The sequence below is a fragment of the Mytilus trossulus genome, chromosome 14, assembly GCF_036588685.1.
Source record: "Mytilus trossulus isolate FHL-02 chromosome 14, PNRI_Mtr1.1.1.hap1, whole genome shotgun sequence".
Lineage (NCBI taxonomy): Eukaryota > Metazoa > Mollusca > Bivalvia > Mytilida > Mytilidae > Mytilus > Mytilus trossulus.
Window position 1 is genome coordinate 74,781,689 of NC_086386.1, and position 22,462 is coordinate 74,804,150.

Genomic DNA, 22,462 nt, shown 5'->3' on the forward strand with positions numbered 1-22,462 from the left:
AACTAACCCACACGATATGCAGTTTGAATTTTAAGGTTTGTATTAACTCCCCTTTTGTAAATTTTATCTTTATTTTATTTATAGAAAATGGAACAAAACAGAAACAAACTAAATTCAAGGTAAGAACAACAATAAAAAGATTGCCTATCAGTGAAACAGCTCTTAATGAAAGACAATATGACATAGATGTTACCAACTACAGACCGTCGTATCATGGCCTTCAACAATGAACAAAACCCATATCGCACAGCAAGATATAAGAGTTCCTGAACAAACATAACGTTTTGTCTTTCTTTTTTAAACTACTTGCCCCTATGGAAAACGATAAAAAAACACGGTAGACTTTTTTGTTTTTATAGGTTTTCAAGTGGAGACTTGTCGTTCGAAGTAGTGTAAGATCATTTGAAAAAAAAAAATTAGGGGGAAGGGGGGGGGGGGTGCAAAAAGCTTATTATCACATTGGAGAATCTGACTGTATTATTGTTTGAAATAAAATAATCAGATATCATCACTCTTTATATAAATTCATGAAATAATCATAAAAAATTGTTTCGCCAATCATTAATTTTATCAAGGATTTGTATAGTCTAACTATACAAATCCTTGATTTAATGTTCTGTTTAAAAGGCGAATATTTAGAATCAAGTCTAATTTTTTTATTCGTTATAGATATGTAATGATTTTTATATGTTTGTCGCGTGTATCTTTGTAAAGCGTTCTTACATTTGATTTTCGTTTCAGGTCCATCAATTATTGGTTGAAAATTCTTTTACTTCTATTTTTCACGGCCTCTATATTTATACTTGGGATGCAGAATGTGAACTTTCCTTCGACCAACTTTGTTCTTTCATTTACATCAAGATCAGAATATGCCTTTTTAGTGTATACCTCCGCCTGCAAGATTCCAAAAGTGGATCCCTTTGCTCCGTCAGTCAAAAAACTATTAAAACCGGGAACAGTGTTGAGATGTGACCCGGATGTCGATATTGTTTACCAAAAAGACAACAAACTTATCATAAACCGAACGGCCGTTAATGAATCGCGCAGGTATAAAGACTTGTCATACTGTAAATATAAGACAATATGGCGTCCAATTGAAAAACCAACGTCTCATGACTATTTTCGGTACATAAATGAAAGCGAGGCTTTCACGTCCGATATCAAACTAAGAATCGAGGATGAATTTGTTAAATTGAATTGTTATGAAAAAGACGACACCACTATCTATACGAATTTCTTTGCGTTTGTTCAGAGAAAAGATCAAGTTGAAAAGAGATGTAATAATATTTATCAAAAACATTCGAAAAATAGGAATGAACGCTTAAGCGTCATGCTGCTTGGGGTAGAATCTGTTTCTCAAATAAACATGATTCGTTATATGACTGAAACACGTAAATACCTTCTACAAAATATGTCTGCTATTGAACTTTTAGGATACAACAAGCTAGCCGATAACACTTTCCCAAATATCGTTCCCATGACAACAGGTAAATATCTAGAAGAATTACCATGGAACGAAACTGTTAAAGACGTGCCACTAGATAAACATGATTTTATGTGGAATAAATATTCACGTGAAGGTTATCGGACGTTTTATGCAGAAGATGCACCAAAGATCGCCATCTTTGATTACCACAAAGCTGGATTTGAACGTCCTGCGACGGACTACTATAATAGACATTTAAGTGTTGCCATGGAAAAGGAATATGAACTTTGGAACACAGATAATAATTGTATCCATGCACGTCCGGAAACAGCTTTTATTTTGGATTATTTAAAACAGTTTATGACCGTATTCAAATCCAATCCGTATTTTGCATTCACTTTTATTTCCAGATTAACGCATGATCGGATGGAACGACCTGCAATGGCTGATCGTTTGTATAAAGATTTCTTTAAGAAATTAAACAAAAACAATACTTTAGATAACACAGTGCTATTCTTCTTTAGTGATCATGGAATAAGATTCGGAAAGGTTCGGGAAACCTTTATTGGAAAATTAGAGGAGCGATTACCGTTTGGGTTTTTTATATTCCCAAAATGGTTTTATGAAAAATATCCGAAATTAAAACGAAATTTAGAAATTAATTCACGAAGACTTACAACTCCGTTTGATATTTATGCTACTTTAATGGATATTCTTCATTTCAAAAGCAACAGAAAAGAGAAAATACATAAAAGTAGATCAACAAGCTTACTGGATGAAATTCCGGAATCTCGAACGTGTAATGACGTTGACATGTTACCTCATTGGTGCTCATGCGCAGATCACGAAATGTTGTCAACTAAAGTTGAGAGTGCAGTACAATCAGCAAAACAAATGATATTAGAGCTAAATCAACAACTCAATAAAACGACTGTGTGTGAAACGTTATATTTAAATGAAATAAAATTGGCTTCAAAACTGATATTGCCGAATAAGGTTCTGACGTTTAAAAGCAGTGATTGGGACGTTATCAATCGAACCGTAGTGTTCGGTAAACGGATAGATTCTTATGTTGACTATCAACTTATGTTAGAAACTAAACCAGGTGACGCTCTTTTTGAAGGAACTGTGCGCTACAATGAAAAGTACAAAACTTACAAATTAATGGGTGAGGTCAGCCGGATTAATATGTATGGCTCACAATCACATTGTGTAAATGACTCTCATTTAAAAAAGATTTGCTTTTGTAAAAAGCAGACTTAACGTTGGCATAAACACATAAGACAAAAGTCATTACTTGACCTTAGAAATTCCTTAAAAGTTTTTCGTCAATGTGATTAACACAATATATCGAGCAAATCAACTGTACCGAGTGAACTTGGTTACTTATAATGTGATCTTTTAAAATCATTGAACAAGTCAATGTTAATGTTGACCTGTATTTCACGGTTCATTTAACATGGAAATGGTATATGCCGAGCGGGGCATGATGTCATGGAAACAGATCCTTTGTTTTGAATGATTTACATGTAATTCCTTGTTGATAAAGGAATATCAGTTTTGCTGAAACTTAATCAATATGTTATTGATCCTGTTTCATCATAACTGCTAGTAGCTATCTTGACAAGAAATCAACAAATATAATGGCACAATAAAATTGACTTATATAAATTTAATTTGCATTGCGTGGAGGATAAAGGAAAGTTGCAGTTTTGATGCATGTACAAAGGTTATAGCTGTAAGTGGTTTCTTTACGACGTGTTCGACTTATAGAGTGCGGAGTGTAAAAGGTTCAACATCGCTTTAGGACAATAAGTATAAAGTTGTTATGATCCGCTACATTTTAAAAGTTTAAGACCAAAATCATCGTTGTGATAAGCGTCCCGGCCTATAGTCGTTAAAGCATATAGAAATGCTAATAATCTTAGCACAATATCAATGTACGTGTAATATTTGTCGATGTACATTTTAAAATATTCCCCATCAATCGATCTATCTTTTAAATAGAAATAAGATAGATCGAAGAAGATAGGATATTTAACACCACTATACGAGTTACTTAATCACCTTCATGTCTTTGATTTTTATTTTGTTAAAGTCATATTTCTCTATTCGTTGTGTGTTGTGGATTCATTTGTATTCGTGGGTATCAATTTTCGTGGATTGCTGAAAACTTGCATATTCGTGGACATTTGATTTCGTGGTTTTGCCATTCTCTGTATACAAGGTATATTGAACATACGATATTCGTTGAATATTTGAATTCGTGGTTCACCTGTACCCACGAAACCCACGAAAATTGGTATCCAACGCATAATAATGAATCCTCAGTATTTTGTCCATTAGTCTATGTTCGTTGTTAATTTAAAGTGTATACCTGATGAAAAGACTAGACAAAGACAGATTAACAGAATATAATAGTATTTAGGTTAAAAAGAAAAAACACTGCTGATTGCCAGGTCTAGTAATTTCAAGATATAATACTTTGAACCTTACATCTCTAAACACTACAGAGGAGTCAGACGCTGATGGTAGGTGTGGCCTATCTTCTTGTAGTAGCATTTAAATTGGTTGTTCCTGTTTTATTTATCATGGAAAACAATCGGTCTAATTAAGCTGATTTTTGTTCAACAATGAAACATCAGCCAATTAATAAGACTTCTAGTAAAGAAAGAGGCAAATGATACCAAAAGGGTATTCAAATTCACAAGTCGAAAAAAAAATAGCAATGGCTTGGTAAAAACCTAAAGACGTCGAAAAGACAAACAACAGTTCATAAAGCCTGACATTGAAAATAAAAAAAACTTACCAAACCACCAGGGATGATCTCAGATGCTTCAGACAGGTTATCATATCCTGCTATACATGTCACACTCGTAAAGGCAAGATTAACATATAAGCGCTGTTTCATTGTAATTTGTCAAGGGCGGAGAAATTTAAAGCTCCATATCTTTACTCTTCTTTTTTTAAGACTTAACATATCATTTTAGATACTAACAGTTACTGTAGGGTCTAATTCACGCCTATATTTGCCTATTTAAGCGGGAAACGGGTTGTGGCGGTTTTCTGCTCTTTGTTCGGCGTTTTTTTTTGGTGGGGGTCTCTTTGACACATTCCTCATGTCCATTCCCAAATCACTTTCCGGCGTTTAATACCGTAGGATTTTTGTTTAAATACACCACTGACTAGGATTGGTCTGAATTAGTTTAATTAGTTTAAATTTCTTGTGCATTTGCATAAACGGTATATGACATCCTCCACTGAAGCTTGGTTGGACTACAGGTCACGTGTACTCGTTTACATCACACGCAGACTGATCGTCATTGGTATGTATGTAATACTTGCCAATGAACATAATTTGCGATCAATCATTCTAACTAAATCGATTCAATCATTGTCATTGTCAACTATTGTAATGTTCTGGCTGTTTTATCCTTCTTCTTGTATACCGAGTAAAGCCAGGGAGTCACTTCAATATTTCTCTGAAATGTGTCTTATTTTAAAAAAAAATAAAATTAAAATTAAAGTCTATACATTCCGTGCCTCCGAATCACTTTTTATTATATTTTATCTTTATCAGTAACTCCTACATTTGAGAGCCAATGATTTATAAAACGAGTGTTGATTTTTATATAAAAGAAGATGTGGTATGATTGCCAATGAGATCGCTCTCCACAAGAGACGTATATTCCTTGTTTCTTTTTTATTCGTCTGAATTAATTGTTTGATACCATATTTGCGTGAGCATACAAGAGAATTGGTCCTATTTCTGTGAATATTTATTTTTGTCATGAAAGCCATCACGATATGCATATATTTTCTAAGCCTTTGTCGATCCGCATTTGACAGTACGGTACAAACTTTTCTACCGTGTTGAGACCCTTATTTTGACTTCGAGATGAAGAATAATAATACAACTTGAAAGGTTGTGCTTTTGTTTTAGGTTACATCAAGTGCGTGTGTTAAATTTGTATACAATATCCCTTCTTTTTCTCCCTGTTACATGTAACGCGATAATGATTTCATCTTACACAGAAGTGGACTTATAATACGTAAAACATTTTATTGATTGCCATTTTAAAAACATTTTTATGTAATATAAAACATGAAATGACATTATTTGATCACATTTTCCGCAAATCAGACAATAAAACAATTATTGTTCACAACACGTAATGTTTAAAGAAGATCAAACTGGACCTCTGATATTCGTCCTGTGCGCAGATCTCTTGCCCTGCAAAGAATTTCTGTGTCACCGAATATAAGCGTTTCTTCTATCTCTAGCGTCTGTCCTGCGGAATGGGGCGGTAACTGGATGGTGAGAATCCCAAGTCGTTGACAACTAGGATCCGTTATGTATCGAGGGTTTTCATCCGTTGATGTGTAAACGGTACATTCCAGTGTAGTTTCGTCTGGTTTGAGAGCCTGGAATATTTGTGATACTTCATGGCCGGGCGTTATTCTATCTCCCTTCGTCATATACTTGAAGAAAACATCTTTGCACCTCACTTGGCCATTTATAGTGACTTTTTTCGTTTCCGGGTGCATATCCGGGTCCCAATCCGGCCAACTTTGAATACCATATGTAACTCTCGATATACGTTGGCTTACAACTCTAGGCTGGTGTCCGAATAAGACGGCTCCTTTCAGAACGGCAAGGCCTGCTTCTTCAGGAATAATCAATTTTCTTGGAGCACCAATCTTTGATCTTACAGCGTCTTGTAGTAGCTCACATTCAGAAAATCCTCCGACCATCAAGATGGTTTTTAGGTCCTCTAGTTTTTCATTATTTAGTAATTTTCCAACTAGTTTAATTATCTCATCAATCGTGTTTTTGAAAAGGCCACGGAAGGCATCAGGTGTTATATGAAGTTTTTGCTTGGCATAATTCACATTTTCCTTGTGGCGGGATTTTTCAACTGCCAGTTCAAATTTTGTATGTTGCTTTTTAACCAAATCCGTTAATGAAACTGGTAGTGTTATTACAATCTTGCTTGTAACACTGTTCCGAATGGAACGTTTCTTTGTTTCAAATTCGCGAAACAAATCAATATAATCTTCCAGCTCAGTCGATTTTAAATCTTGCATTACTTTTGTGCCACATATTTCACACAGAAATTTGTGAAATGCCTCATCGATGGATTTCCCTCCCCATGGACCGCCACTAGGGGACACCACTTCTTGTATAGTACCATCCGGTTTTCTCTGGTGAACAGTAATGTCTGCAGTACCACCTTGAAAATATGCAAAATGTGTCTGTCAATATTCTAAAAATACCAATATAATTATCATAGATGTGCATTCAAAATTAACAATAACAGTAGCCTTCTAATGATTTGTTTTGCCTTGAGTAACTTTTCTTACATTTAATACATGAATTTTATAAGGAATTGATGTTAATCTGTATAAACAGTATTCTACAATAAAGTAACACAACATGGAAAACAGTGCTTTCAAAACAAAACAAAAACAAACAGTGATTTCAAAACAAAACAAAAACAAACAATACAAACAAACAAAATAAATAAATAAATGAAAAAGTTGCCGATTCTAGGCATCTTGAATTTATAATAAAAAATACCTCCAAGATCAATGACCATGTATTTCATCCCAGATTTCACAGTTTCATCAAATTCATTTCCAGAACGATCTGTCTTTAATTTCTGACAAAATATGGAAGCTGCTTCAGGTTCAAGAGCTATTGCGAGTTTTTCTTTCTTGATGCCTGCCTAAAAAGTAAAAAAAAATCGTTGCTTAAACATTCTTTTGTATATATCAGCAATCTGGCAATACCATACACATTTATTTTGAAAATTGACCAATAGGTGCATCATCTACACTGGTATTTTGGTAAATAGATCACAAAAGGCATGTTTTTTGGTCTTAAAAACTTAATATAATTATGATAAGGAGATATGGTATGCAAATGAAACAACTGTCCACGACTCAGAGACACCGACAGACACAGATGTGTTTACTATAATAGGTCTAGGTCACCATACGGCCTTCGATAATGATCAAAATGTTTACCCATATAGCCAGCTCAGACAAACGGACTCAAGGAAATGTAAATAACTTCAAACGAAAAAAACACAATTATATGAAGACGTTAAAAAACGTAGATTCTAAAATCTCGTTTGCATCAGTTCTGCTGCTTTTGTCAAAATTACAAGGGGCCTCAGTGGCAAAGTAGATTATCATCAGCAAGCAAACTTTGTCAACAATGAGAATGTTGGTTCAAGTCGCGCTCTAGCATTCGACAACAATCTTAATAGAAGAGGATTACCAGTTTGTCTATCCAAGGTCAGTTGTTCTCTTCGGGCAATAAAAACTGGCCACCACAATATAGCTTAGATAACTGAAAGTGGTGTTAAACACCCACACTCAATCAATCAATCAATAAAGATGAGTATTATGCAAACACAAAACAAAACAAAACAAGACTTAGTACTCTTAAGAATCGTTTTGCTCAGACCAAAGCAAAATTAACACTTTTCATTTTCATATCATATGACAGTTGACAGTTAGTAAAACTTTTTTTGTACGTTCTCCTTACAGTATTTAAAGACAGGTAGTTGAATGCCTCCACCTATAAGTAATTTATGACGAGTCTTATGAAATTGAACCTGGTACCTATGTTACAGTAAGAAGAAGATGTTGTATTACTGCCAATGAGACAACTCTCCACAACAGACTAAATGACTCGGAAATTAACATCTATAATAGGTCACCACAAGACTCTAATTGAGGGGTTAAACATCCAATTAGTTATATTGCATCTTAAATATCTTACTGCTTCAGCTGCCTCTCTCATAAACTGTTTCGATGGATCGTCCCAAATGGCGGGAACTGTTATAACAAAGTATAAATCGTCATCTTCCAAGGCATTTCTCAGACGTTCCTGTATTTTCTTCAATAGGTGATTCTTTAAGTATTCTATGGCAAGGCTAAACACTTTAAGGGCCTGCATTGGTTTGTCTGCCACGTCATTGATCTCTGTTGTTCTGGTAACTCTCTGGAAAATATCAAATTTAAGTGATACCAAATTTTGAAATAAAAAATAAGGCCATTCGAAAAAAGGGACATGAAAGATACAAAATGGACATTCAAACTCATATAAGTCGAAAATAAGCTGACAACGCCATTACAAAATAAAGATCAACAATCAACCAACAGTCTTCTGGTATTACTATTTAGGAGATCTTGTATCTGAAATGAACTTATATTATATCTTTTGAAAACGAAAGAGTCATTAGAATGGAGACGTTATTTGGGAATTTGTTGTATAAAGTAAAATGAAAAAAAAACCTGAACTGCAAGAAAAATTCAAAACGGAAAGTCTCTTATTAAATGGCAAAATTGTAGATTTTTATCAAATTTCGGTCAACTGCTATAAAAGAGGGACGAAAGATACCAAAGGGACAGTCAAACTCATAAATCTAAATCGAACTGACAACGCCATGGCTAAAAATGAAAAAGACAAAAAGACAAACAATTATTGTACACATGCCACAACATAGAAAACTAAAGAATAAACAACACGAACCCCACCAAAAACTTGGGCGATATCAGGTGCTCCGGAAGGGTAAGCAGATATTGTTCCTCATGTGGCACCCGTCGTGTTGCTTATGTGATAACAAATCCGGTTAATAGTGTAATTCTGTAGGTCATATTCATGAAAGGGAAGGGGATTGTAGTTACGACGTAAGGAACATATCCGATATCATTTTTGAAACGGTTATTCCATAACGGTCAACCAACTCGTGATGGCGTCCGTTAAATTTACGAAGGTATGATTTCAACTTCACCATTTGGAACTCTTGGTTTAATAGCTTCCTAGTGAGCAGCAATCCTCTATCCAGAAAATCATGATAGGAAATGCAAGCACGGGAATATCGTATCAATTGGGAGATATATACCCCGTATGTAGGTGCTGCTGGAATGTTGCTACTTAGAAATGGAAAGTTCACAATTGGAAAGCTGAAATCATCTCTTTTGTTGTTAAGTTTTGTTTTCAATCGACCCTCATTAGTCAATGTTATGTAAGTCAAGATATGAAGCCGACTTAACTGTATCTGTAGTATCCTTTATCTCTTGTTCAATGGCATAGATGCGTGACACATTTAGTGAAAGAACGGAAAGTAGAGTTAAAGGATATTGCTAACTTCTTATCTTTCTTACTAAGAAGTTCCTGCATGAAGTCAGCTCATAATAATAAAGAAATAAGCCAGCAAGTAGAGGGGCACAGTTTGTTCCCATTGGAATGCCGACAGTCTGTTTAAAAACACGTCCTCCGAACGTAACAAATATGTTGTCAATCAAGAAATCAAGCATCTTGACAATATCAGTTTCAGAGAATTTTTTGTTTAAATCAGAGTAGTCCTTTACAAAGAAGGATTTATTCCTCCCTAAGACAAGATACTTGTATCTACGTTGGCCATTCTTTTTTATGAAGCAAAGCAATACCAACTCTTTCAATCTTTCTTTTAGTTTGGAATGTGGAATACTTGTGTAAAGAGTAGAAAAGTCAAATGTTTTAATACTGTTACAAGATGAAAGAGAGTTAGATTGTATGTACTCTAAAAGATCTTTGGAATTTTTAAGTATAAGATTGTCAGAATATAGAGTCTTTAGTTATATATTGTACATACATTATTCTGTTATTAGCACCTATATGTTTTGTTTTTCGTGTCGTGTGGTTGCTTGTTCATATATATTTAGACGTGAACCACATGTCTCCTTTGTCATTTCCTAACTAGGTAAATGTTCATAATACATGATTTTTTTATGTTCTTCAAGAAGGAGTGGATGGTCCCCATTGGATAAGACTAAAACGCATCGGTCGTCCTCGAGAAAAAAGAGACGAAAGACCAAATAACGAAATTGAAGAGTATTTTAAAATAAATATACCAAAAGGTTATAGGAAACTCGGAGCGGATATGATCATTGATGCCTATGATAAAATAAAACTCTAAAAATAAATACAAACCTTATTATGCAGCAACATTTTGAACTGATGGAAGTAATAATAATCATCTTGTTCTTCACTCGACAGCAATTCTGAAAACTGATTTTCTGCTTCGTACCCAAAAGCAACCAATTCTTTATCTGAATTTAATAAAACTGCTGTTGGTGCTTTAAGCGACAGCAGTTTACTCCCCTGCCATGAACTGGTACTGTATTTTGGTGGGTCATTAGCAAAGTCCTGTTTCGAAGCGAATGCATAACCGGAATATGTTGTTCCAAAATCAATCGCTACAACAAATATACTGTTTCCAAGATGAGTCATTTTTCTTTTTTTATGTGTATCTGTTAAACATCACCTAAAATATACAATTACATAATTATTTTAAAAGGGAATACACTATATACCTGTAACTATTTTCTAGGATGTGTTTTATTTAAGATTCATTTGAATGTTGACACAAATGTTTAGTACACCATAGCATACCGTTCTTTGTTCTGATATCGTTCGCTGAACTTCCAATTAAGAAACAATTCCAACTTTCAGATATGCATGGCGAGTTAAACCTTTTTCTTGGTGTTACATTATAACATAAGAATAAGCTGTAAAAACTCAGTTCCATGTGTCTCAACTCAATAGATAGGGAAGCAAAAACAAACAAAACAACATAAAAAAAAAACCAAAAAAAAACAGTAGACACAATGCACACTGTCAGATATATATTTAATAAGATACTATTTACAGTTACTGAAAGAAGTTATTTTACATACGTTTATACATTTTTATGTACATTAATTGTAAATTTGAAATCCCCATCGATATTTTTTACTCAATACTGCATGATCGAGACCCAATGATCCGGTGCACAACTTTCGTTTTTCTAAGCAAACATTTCAATCAAAATAATAAACTTATGCTGAAAAATAAACTTGAAATTTATTGAAAAATACCTTGCTTTGTTGACGAAATTATGTCTTTGACGTCTAAATGATAGAATGATTTTCACCTGTCGCCATGTTCGTCGAAAAAGCATCGAGGAAGTAAAATTGAAATGTTCATAATAGATATTATGTTTACTTTGAAGGTCGTAAAACTTAAGTAATTAAAATAATATAAATATGTGTACATGCAATATAATTATGTATTGAGTGTATCTTTCCCGGCAACTTTAGTCTTGTGAGGATATATTTGCCCGATAATATTTGTTTAGGAAGTAGGACATCTATTTTTAATACGGTTTCAACACTTCAAAAAAAGGAACTTGTTTGGAAATTGCATTCTTTAATGAAAATATAATGCAAATATAGAATATGCATTTGAATCGCTTATGATGCTCCTCGCTTTAAAGGCATCAATTTGCAGAGTTGCATGTGCACTCTACCCCCCCCCCCCCCCTTTTTTTCAAAAGCAATTAATTATTATATTTCAATGCGAGTCTACGTGTAAATAAAAGATGAGTAATTATATTGTTAACACAATATAAGGGTCAGGCAAAACCGCCCCTTTGCTTGTCACTGTTATCAAGAAAAGATTTATTTATTTCATTTTTGCGACATATCTAGTATATATTAATCTATACATGAATATACATGTTCATTTTATAACCATTCGGAACCTTCAGCTTTTACTTATTAAAACGATGATAAAACCCTAAACCTTTCTTGTCATTTAAATATAATAGATATTTATTTTTACTTGACCTGACAATCGATTGATCAAATACTATAGTGACGTCGCATTTTTATCATTGTTTGTATATATCATGCGAAGGCTAGTATGGTGCGCATACGTAAGGGACGACATCAAAAGAACGATGTAGGATAAAAAAAAACTTAAATCAAATAGTTTGGGGGTGGGGGGTCAACATTGCTGCAAGTTTTGTTAATCTAAAATCGATTTTACATATATCCCTATTGGTCAATCAATTTTCCCCGAATTAAGTTAAGAGGAGGGGGGTCAGTTAAAAAACTAGGTGAATTAAATTTTTTATCCTTCATTGAACTTTTGATGTCGTCCCTAAGCAGGATATTTTAGTTTATAAATATTTCAATAATTCGCTATTACTATTTTTAGAAATCATTATCAAAAATATAAAATTCATTATGACGAACGAAATCTGCCAAAACGAAATTGTAATACACTCAGTATTATCCAATTATAAGTTGATAACTAAACAAAATTAATTCTCAATACATGTGCAATGTATGCACTAAACATGCTGAAAGAAATCTTCTTAATTCGTGTAACTTCTTAATCAATATTTATTTTTATTTTATGCAAATTGAAAACTGCAATAAAATATCTTGCTCATAAACTTCTAGATATATATTTTTTAACATAAAAAATTATACAAAAACTTGATTTTTCATTTGAGGAGTTACCAATGGCAACACTCGTGACGTTTATTTGTTTATTTCAAGTGTTGTAACAAAATTCTTGATCGGTATCATATTTTGAATAAATTATCATGGATGACAAAATATTTGAATACCAAAAACACGTACATATGATATGGGATAATGCAAATAGATATACTCAAAGGTATTTGTTTCATAACTTTTTTTTAATGGATGGAATAAATTCAGCATCCTCCCTCATTCTTGAATAGAGACTATTTCACATTATTAATATTGTCTTTAGTAATAATTATATATTTTTTTATAAAATAAATTATACGATCAAAATTTAATTTGTGGTAGTTAAAAAACCCAATATTTTCTTGGCCTAAAATTTATCTTAACGGCCTTTCTCCTGTATTGAATACTGACATCATATTTTAATTTGCTGTCATTGTGACTATCCACTTCACAAACACTGCGTTCAAAACTTACATGGAAATGTTATTGTCTGAATACAGAATAACGTCACTATGTTGTTTAAAATTTACCACTTTGGTCTAAGCTAGATTAAAACAGGTTTCTACTGTCTTTTTTTAAACTAGCTTTGTACTGTATGTACTGTATGTGACGAACAAGTTTTCTCATTTTAAAGTCTGCTGTTGAATTATTTCTTTCTCTACCATATTTAAGGGGTCTCATTGAAGGGTTCTGATCCCTTATCCCGCTTACTGTTTTGACATATTCCCGTATCCCGCTTTCACTATGTAAGCAATTCTCATTTTTTTTGGGTTATATTTCCCGTGTCCCGCTAGATATAAAAAAAGAAGAAGATATGGTATGATTGCAAATGAAACAACTCTCCACAAGAGACCAAAATGACACAGAAATTAACAACTATCGGTCACCGTACGGCCTTCAAAATGAGCAATAGTCATCTATAAAAGGCCCCGAAATGACAATTGAAAATAATTCAAACGAGAAAACTAACGGCCTTATTTGTATAAAAAAAACCCTCCATTTCCCGTTTTCACGGCACAAAAATGTGACTTTCACGTGTCACGCTTACAAAAAAATGGCAATCCCGCGTCACACTTAGACCAATGAGACCCACTATAAAGGTTATCAGTCGCCTCTGGTTGAAATCTAGTTCATAATTCACATTGAGTTGTTTCCCTTGTATTATTATTTACTTCCCACTTACGAACTATGGCAAAAAGTACAAAACAAGATGAAAAGGGAAAGAACAGGTGAGTAGAATGAATTATTTAAAGTCTAATTTGCATATTGAATGGTAGACATTTTATAAACATTTAGATCTTAAGATCACAAACGCTAGTATATATTGCTTGTAGTTTAGTACTAGTTATAGTCGTAACAAGGCATGTGTAGTAACTAGTCTATGTTAATCTGGTGTGACAGTCACAGTTTTCAAACTTATCATAAAATAGTTTATAAATTGAACTTTATTCTATATTATAGTACTCAGTTACAAAAATATAATATTCAAATGAATATTTAACTGATAATATTTTTTTAAAGATGTAATTTTCGAAACCGAAAGTAGCTTCCTTCCACCTTAAACCAATTTACCTTCCACCTGTTATGTATGTCTAAATATTAGAAGAGGATCAATAATTATATAGTACTAGTATACCCCATTTGCCAATGGAGTAAAATTCTATAATATTTAAAAGATGCCTGTTAACTAAATTTTGCAAATATATAACGAAAGACCGAGTTGACCACAATCTGTGTATAAAGATGATAAAGACAATACCATGTGATTTTTTTGTAAAAGAACAGATATAACGCTATTCTAAAATATCAAAGAAAACAGATATGAAAGAAAACGTAATGTTAAAAGTTGTGACATGTTTGGTATCCGATTCAAAACGAAATTACATTAGATGTGCCCCCTCCCCCCCCCCCAAAAAAAAAAGAAGAAAAGAAATATTAAAAAAAAAATGAAAGTAGCAGAACAAAAAAAAGAAGTTATAGTCTTTGCATAGTGACCTATAGTTGTTAATTTCTGTATTACTTGGGCTTTTATGGATAGTTGTCTCATTGGCAATCATACCACATCTTTTTATTTTTATATCATGAAAAATTGATATTTTATAATATTTATTTTCCAGCCATGAAATGGGTTCTGCCAAACTTTTTGTGGCTGCAATTGATTTTGGGACGACCTATTCTGGGTATGCATTTTCAGCACGAAATTCTCCCGAAACCATGTACACGTGCGAATGGAGAAATAATAATTTACTGTCCAGGAAAGCTCCGACGTCCGTTCTTATTGACGAGGACAACCAGTTTGTAGCATTTGGGTTTGATGCAGAGAACAAATTTATGGGTAGTCTCGAGGATGACTCGGATTCGGATTCGGATTCAGATGACAGTGACAAAAAGAAAAGCAAGGAAGTATTTCGTTATTTTAGCCGGTTTAAGATGGAACTACACGATAAGGTAAATTGAATGGGGTTATATTTTTACATATACTTGTACTGTTTATTGCTTTTTTTTCTTTTTCTTTAAACTGACCCATTTGAATTCAGTTGAAAATTTTCATCTCTGTGATCAAAGGTTTATGTTTCTTCGATCAGCTCTCATAAAATAATGACTGTAAAAATATGTCTATTACATTTAAAATATGCCTGTACCAAGTCAGGAATATGACATTCGTTTTTGATGCGTTTTATTATTGATTTTGCCATGTGATTATGGACTTTCCGAAATGATTTTCCTCTAAGTTCAGTATTTTTGTGATTTTACTGTTTTCGTATCCAGCATAATGTGTTATTTAATTTTTGTATGCTTTTTGCAGCAATTGCTATTAACTGTCGGTCATTTGTTATACTTACAGACAACATTTATAGAGCTACTTGAAGGCACAGACAGTATTGCACTCACAGGCCAAAATGTTTCTTACATTTCTTAAGACCGATTATGATTTAAATTTATTATCATTTGACTACCATACATCACGAAGTTGTCTTATTTGAAATTAATCCGTTTGCTTATAAATTTCAGTCGTTAGTTTTCTCGTTTGAATTGTTCGACATTATTTATCAAAGTGCCTGCCTTCAATAGTCAAGTATATGGTACGAGTTTTCCTCATTGTAATGTTAAGGTCGTATGGTTGTCTGTATTCTTAAAGTAGCTAATCGTCTTAATTGGATTGATCTCCATTGCTTGGGTTCGGGTCCTAAAGTAACCTTTCTCTTCTTTCGTGTATGATTTTTTAACGGTCTCTGACTCTCTTATGTAGCTGCTGCATACTTGTGCATTGTATCAACGATTTCGTCTTTTTTATATGTTAATTTTTTTTAAAAAGTATATGAATTGTGATATACCAATGCAATTAAAAATAAGTGTTGAGAACTGGAAAAAAAACCCATATAACTTAGTTTCTGAGATATCATAATGAACTTGAAATTATAAAAAAAACCAGCTTATAATATTGTCATTATATTGATCAATGTATTATAATGCATGGGCTACCTAGACATTAAGGAAGACAATAGACTATTATGCACGGGGATATCTATTGACATCGGAGAAGGGTAATAATTGATTATAAATGGTATTTTAAAAGTTTATGTCTACATGTAGTCTACTACAGCAAGCGACGTCAATTGTTCCTTGTTAGCTTTATTTTCTGTAAAGGATGATCTTTGGACAAAAAGTAAAAACACAAAAATACCGAACTCCGAGGAAAATTCAAAAGGAAAATCCAAAATCAAAAGGCAAAATCAAAAGTCCAAACACATCAAACGAATGGATAACAACTGTCATATTCCTGACTTGGTACAGGCATTTTCTAATGTAGAAAATGGTGGATTGAACCTGGTTTTATAGCTAGCTAAACCTCTCACTTGTATGACAGTCGCATCAAATTCCATTACATTGTCAACGATGTATGAACAAAACAAACATACTCAAAGAGAAAAAATGTCAAAAATAGGGGTACAGCAGTCATTATTGTGTTATCATCTTAATATCACTATAAAAACAACAAATGTAACGAAGCGGGATAACTCAGACAGTAATATGTTAAAACATTAATTCGTGTTTGATATCTTGTGGAACTCATTATTAGAAAAGAAATTGATATAAAAACAATAATTAAAAATCTATGCCATTTAATTTGATAATCTCCGCAAAGGAATCAAATTATAATTAAATATCCATTTTTGATACAGATAGTCATTCATGAACACCATTTTGCAATCAATTTTACTGTTGAAGATTTGTAAAATAGGAATGTATTTCTAGTTAGTTCATTCTATGTTATCTCTCTTAATTGCAGGCAGTAAACTTGAAAACTTTTATCAAAGACCAAAATGGTGAAGAAATGAAGGCAATAGATATTTTTGCTTTTGCAATTAAATATTTAAAGGATCAAGCAATTGGAAAGCTAATCACAAGTTTGAAAAAAGTGGAAACAAAAGATATCCACTATGTTCTTACTGTCCCAGCTATATGGGATGACAAGTCAAAAATATTCATGCGGAAAGCAGCAGAACAGGTTCGTAATAAATACACATTTTAAAATATTAGTATAGTATCATTGATAAAACTGATTTTATTACTTTAACATTTGACTGACAAACAATCTAAAATATTAAGAAAATTACATACACAATCAGGGATAACAGGTCTAGGCTATTACTAGTATGTATAAAAGCGTAGAGTATATTTGTACACCCTCCTCGTTTTTACAATTTATAAATTAAGATTTTATGATACGTTGACAAAAGCTTTTACTGTGATTAAGAGGTATGTTAAACACTTGAAGCAAAATTATACAACATTTTTTATATTCATTCATTGTCCAGTATTTTTTAACATAGATGACCGTAGCTTTTTATAGAAAACATCTTTTAAAATCTGTGTTAAACATTCATGGGAAATGTCAAAACTTTGAATCTTCTTTATGATTAAGGCATTATAGCTTCTGAACAAACACTATATTTAAAACATTTTCTTGTTTTACTTACCAATGCAATTATTGTTTTGGTAGTCATCTTTACACTTTTACACGTACACGTACAGCATCAATCTTAGGCAAGACAAAGGTTTATCTTTACATTCTCATATAGTCATAAGTCAGGAACCTGATGTTTAGCAGTTGTCGTTTTTTGATGAAGTTCATACTAGTTAGTCTTTATCGGTTTTTATATTATAGATTAGACCGTTGGTTTTCCTGTTTGAATAGTTTTACAATGGTGTAGTTATTGTTTGGGGCCTTAATAGCTTGCTGTTCGGTGTGAGCAAAGGTTCCGTGTTGAAGACCGTGCTTTGACCTATAATGGTTTACTTTTATAAAACTGTACATGAATGGAGAGTTGTCGTATTGTATACGTATACGACAACTTTTTATATCTATATATTAAATCAAATATTAAACTGGTTTTTTTCTTGGTATCTTTGTTTTTTATATTTACGTATTTATATTCTCTGTACCTTTTGTTTTCACCTTATCAAGATGCCAATATGTTAGAGTAAGATAACTGAAACTTTGGTATTTACCACGCCTTATGGTTAATAATTGGTTTTTGCTGAAACTTGATATTATATAAGCAACACGACAGGTGCCACATGTGCTGGGTTGGAAATATGATTTTGATACAAAAATGAATTTTCACTATACAAATCCTTTTCTGCAGTTACTGAAGGAAATTTATCATGAAAAAGTACATGAAAAGGTTTAGGTAAACACGGTTAAAATAATTATATTGATTAAATATTTTAATTTCATGTCTTCGTAAATCTGCTTGGAATATAAGTGGATGCTTAGAAAGCATGCAAATACCAATCATCAATATCATAAATGGCTCGGTGACCTCATGGTTGCATACTCTACTAGAGTAAAAAGGCTCTGGATACAATCTTCGCGCAGTCGGTTGAATCAAAGATTTTCAAAAGAGGGACGAAAGATACCAAAGGGACAGTCAAACTCATAAATCTAAAACAAACTGACAACGCCATGGCTAAAACTGAAAAAGACAAACAGAAAAACAATAGTACACACGACACAACATAGAAAACTAAAGAATAAACAACACGAACCCCACCAAAAACTAGGGGTGATCTCAGGTGCTCCGGAAGGTTAAGCAGATCCTGCTCCACATGCGGCACCCGTCGTGTTGCTTACGTGATTACAAATCCGGTAAATAGTCTAATTCGGTAGGTCAAATTCATGAAAGGGAAGGGGATTGTAGTTACGACGTAAGGAACATATCCGATATCATTTGTGAAATGGTTATTCCATACCGGTCAACCAACTCGTGATGGCGTCCATAAAATTTACGAAGGGATGATTTCAACTTCACCATTTGGAACTCTTGATTTAATAGCTTCCTTGTGAGCAGTAACCCTCTATCAAGAAAATCATAATAGGAAATGCAAGCACGGGAATATCGTATCAATTGAGAGATATATACCCTGTATGCAGGTGCTGCTGGAATGTTGCTACTTAGAAATGGAAAGTTCACAATTGGAAAGCTGAAATCATCTCTTTTGTCGTAAAGTTTTGTCTTCAACCGACCCTCATTGTCAATTTCTAGATGTAAGTCAAGATATGAAGCTGACTTAACTGTATCTGTAGTATCCTTTATCTCCAATTCGATGGGATAGATGCGTTCCACATAGTCACCAAATTTTGAATTGTTTAGTGAAAGAACGTCATCTTTATCAAATTGACATTTGCTACTAATCCATAAGAAAAAGGCATATATTTAGAACTGTAGGAGTGGTCGATTTTGTCTTTCATCGTGTCAGTCTAGTACGTACATTTACACACATATGAATATTTACATCTCGTTAGCATGTTCTCGTTCGAACTATTTATGTACTCTTTTAGCAACCACTTACTTGATTGTCATATTTGTTTCCACTGAATGTTTTTTTTTTCTAGGCGGGGATACAAAGCAAAGATTTGATAATAGCTTTAGAACCAGAAGCAGCCTCCATATATTGCCAGGAACTTAGAACTAATATTGATAAAAAGACAGATAAAACATTTTCAGAAACAATTAAAAAAGGAACAAAATATGTGGTGATCGATCTTGGCGGTAAGTCAATCTTCAAATTTTAAAACCGTCAGTAGGCTGGTTCTTTGGCCAGTGAATTCTGAAAAAGGGTGTGGGTATTTGTAAGAAGAAGAATGGCTTTGAAATAAGTTAGTGTCAAAATGGAGCATATGGAATGCATTTATGAAAGAAAGAAAAAATAGACAGGAATTCTCAATTTTCTAGAGGCACGATTAGGGCAAAGGAAGATTAGCCGTATTGTATCCAGAAACATTTAATATATATTAGGTATTGTATCTTCTAGTTATGCAATTAATGTAAATAAAACCCAACCCATACATGTAGCCATATACTGCATACGTATTGGTGAGGTATGCAGTATATCTTTTTCGCTTTTGCTATGCCGAAATTGAGAATAAGAAGTGTACATTTATGTTTCAAGTTGCTGCGAGTACTCTCAGATCTATATACGAACTCAGCGTCTTTTTGTTGTTGGGATGTTGAAGTACCCGGTCACGTCTACTTGTATTTGTAGTATTTGTAGTTTTATCCAACCCGATGAGGTCAGCCTTTTTCAACTGATTTTATAGTTTGTTCTTATGTTGTACTGTTACTCCACTGTCCCAGGTCACAGTTAGGGGAGGGTTGGGATCCCGCTAACATGTTTTAATAACCCCGTTACATTCTGTATGTTTGTATCTGTCCCAAGCCAAGAGCCTGTATTTCGGTGGATGTCTTTTGTTTATGTGTTACATATTTGTTTTTTCGTTCATTTTCTTCTGTATAATAATAAGGCCATTACTTTTCTCGGTTTAGTTGTTTTACATTGTCATTTGGGGGCCTTTTAACGTTGACTATGCGGTATGGGCTTTGCTCATTGTTGACGGCCGTACGGTGACCTGTAGTTGTTAATATCTGTACCATTTGGTCTCTTGTGAAGAGTTTTCTCAATGGCCATCATACGACATCTTTTTTTTTATAATTAAACCAATGTGAAAACTAAAACTTGAAAAAGAACGAACAAACAGATGGAAAGATGCACACACGAGAAAAATAATTATGCTCCCTTCTGTCAAAAGCAAGATATGTTTTAATAAGAAAGATTACTAATATTTGTATTGAAAATATGACCATGCAATGGAGGTGACAATTCTTGTTATAAAACTTCACCACGGCTTATTCAAGATAATGAATCATATTTAAATTTTAGGTGGTACTGCAGACATAACCGTACATGAACGTAAGTTTGATGGTTCCCTGGAAGAGGTGCTCCCACCTAGTGGAGGAGACTGGGGTGGAACAGCTGTTGACAGAGCTTATCTAGAATTTGTCAACTCGGTATTCACTAAGAAAGTTATAAGCGAGCTTCATTCAAATCAACTTGAAGACTACACAATTCTTTTTCATGAGTTTGAAGTGAAAAAAAGAACAATTACTACAGAATATATTACTGATATTATTATTACATTACCTGTATCTTTAATAGAAATTACACGGAAACATTGCACGTCAGTGCCCGATGCCATTCAGAAGTCTATTTATAAGGAATCAGTTTCATGCAAGGGACAGAAACTTTCTGTAAAACCGGAGGCATTTCGGAAGCTATTCAAGTCAACAATAGATTCAATAATAAAACATGTTGATAAACTGCTCAAACACCCAAACCTTTCCGACCTTCATCATATTATAATGGTTGGTGGGTTTTCCGAATGTGAGCTTGTCCAAACGGCAATGAGACAGAAGTTTCCAAGTAAGAAAATTATTATTCCTGACGAGGCTGGATTGGCTGTCCTAAGAGGTGCTGTTTTATTCGGACACCAACCAAAGATTATTGGAAAGCGAATATTGAGGAAAACTTACGGAATACAAAGCTGGCCGGAATGGGACGCTGAACTACATCCGGAAACCAAAAAAGTGCGAATTGATGGAGTTGATCGCTGCAAAGATGTATTTTATAAATTTGCTGTCAAAGGGGAAAAAGTAGAAGACGGTCATTCCTCGGGACAAATTTTTCAGGCGTTAAAAACCGACGAAAAGACTCTAGAGTGCACAGTATACATTTCAGATGACACTAATCCCCGATATGTCACTGATCCTAGTTGTCAACGCCTCGGTAATCTCATAGTCCCAATACCTCCCCTCAAAAAGGGGGAGACTCTTGAAATTGAAGAAACAATGTTTTTTGGTGGAACTGAACTATTATTCAGAGCAAAGAATATGCGAAGTGGTGATATTTGTGAAATTCAATTTGAATTGATTTAGTGAACTATTAAAAAGTAAACAATTGTTTACAAAACAAAAGCCAGTAGTCATCTTTCACAATTAATATTGTCACAAATATAACAAAAGCTATCTTTAAAAAAGATATCCGACGTAGTTACCAATTGTTTTGTGAATATTCCAATTATATTTAAATAAGTGATTTACCATTTAAATAACGTTTTCTCTGTTTGTGTTCAGTATACTCGGTCCTCGTATCTTTCTGTTTACATTCACCAATTTAAAACACCGCGGAAATCGCACATGCGTAGGTGCGTTCTAAAATTTATGTACGTTCGTACAACAAAGTTTACATTAAAAATTATATAATTATCCCGAATAAACAGCTGTTATGGATGCAAAGAGCTATTGGAGAAATAATTATTTTAATAAAATTTTAAATATAAATCTTTGTAAGATCTAGTTCAAATATTTATAG

The 22,462-nt window shown here is 33.4% G+C and overlaps 3 protein-coding genes across 3 annotated transcripts; 2 read left to right on the plus strand and 1 right to left on the minus strand.

Annotated features, from left to right (window-relative positions):
• LOC134696239 (uncharacterized) lies at positions 1-3,002 on the plus strand. Its single transcript, XM_063557922.1, has 2 exons — positions 1-119; positions 742-3,002. The coding sequence occupies exons 1-2, from the start codon at positions 88-90 to the stop codon at positions 2,687-2,689; spliced, it is 1,980 nt and encodes a 659-aa protein (XP_063413992.1). The 5' UTR covers positions 1-87; the 3' UTR covers positions 2,690-3,002.
• Positions 3,003-5,489: 2,487 nt separating this feature from the next.
• On the minus strand, positions 5,490-11,457 carry LOC134696171 (heat shock 70 kDa protein 12A-like). The gene is made up of 5 exons (XM_063557831.1): positions 11,342-11,457; positions 10,416-10,749; positions 8,220-8,441; positions 7,008-7,155; positions 5,490-6,660 (listed from the first exon to the last, which is right to left on the minus strand). The coding sequence occupies exons 2-5, from the start codon at positions 10,713-10,715 to the stop codon at positions 5,606-5,608; spliced, it is 1,725 nt and encodes a 574-aa protein (XP_063413901.1). The 5' UTR covers positions 10,716-10,749; positions 11,342-11,457; the 3' UTR covers positions 5,490-5,605.
• Positions 11,458-13,909: 2,452 nt separating this feature from the next.
• On the plus strand, positions 13,910-22,193 carry LOC134696389 (heat shock 70 kDa protein 12A-like). The gene is made up of 5 exons (XM_063558128.1): positions 13,910-13,977; positions 14,866-15,196; positions 17,040-17,258; positions 19,650-19,806; positions 20,975-22,193. Exons 1-5 carry the CDS (start codon positions 13,937-13,939, stop codon positions 22,024-22,026), a joined length of 1,800 nt encoding a protein of 599 aa, XP_063414198.1. The 5' UTR covers positions 13,910-13,936; the 3' UTR covers positions 22,027-22,193.
• The last annotated feature ends 269 nt before the right edge of the window (positions 22,194-22,462 follow it).

Excerpts from the sequence above, each read along its gene's own strand:
- LOC134696239 (XM_063557922.1), top strand. The coding sequence starts at position 88 with ATGGAACAAAACAGAAACAAACTAAATTCAAG. Across the intron at positions 120-741 it reads AGAAACAAACTAAATTCAAG|GTCCATCAATTATTGGTTGA; the intron begins GTAAGAACAACA and ends TTTTCGTTTCAG.
- LOC134696171 (XM_063557831.1), bottom strand. The coding sequence starts at position 10,715 with ATGACTCATCTTGGAAACAGTATATTTGTTGTAGCGATTGATTTTGGA. Across the intron at positions 7,156-8,219 it reads TGAGAGAGGCAGCTGAAGCA|GCAGGCATCAAGAAAGAAAA; the intron begins GTAAGATATTTA and ends TTTACTTTTTAG. Across the intron at positions 6,661-7,007 it reads CATGGTCATTGATCTTGGAG|GTGGTACTGCAGACATTACT; the intron begins GTATTTTTTATT and ends CATATTTTCAAG.
- LOC134696389 (XM_063558128.1), top strand. The coding sequence starts at position 13,937 with ATGGCAAAAAGTACAAAACAAGATGAAAAGGGAAAGAACAG. Across the intron at positions 15,197-17,039 it reads AGATGGAACTACACGATAAG|GCAGTAAACTTGAAAACTTT; the intron begins GTAAATTGAATG and ends TCTTAATTGCAG. Across the intron at positions 17,259-19,649 it reads TGCGGAAAGCAGCAGAACAG|GCGGGGATACAAAGCAAAGA; the intron begins GTTCGTAATAAA and ends TTTTTTTTCTAG.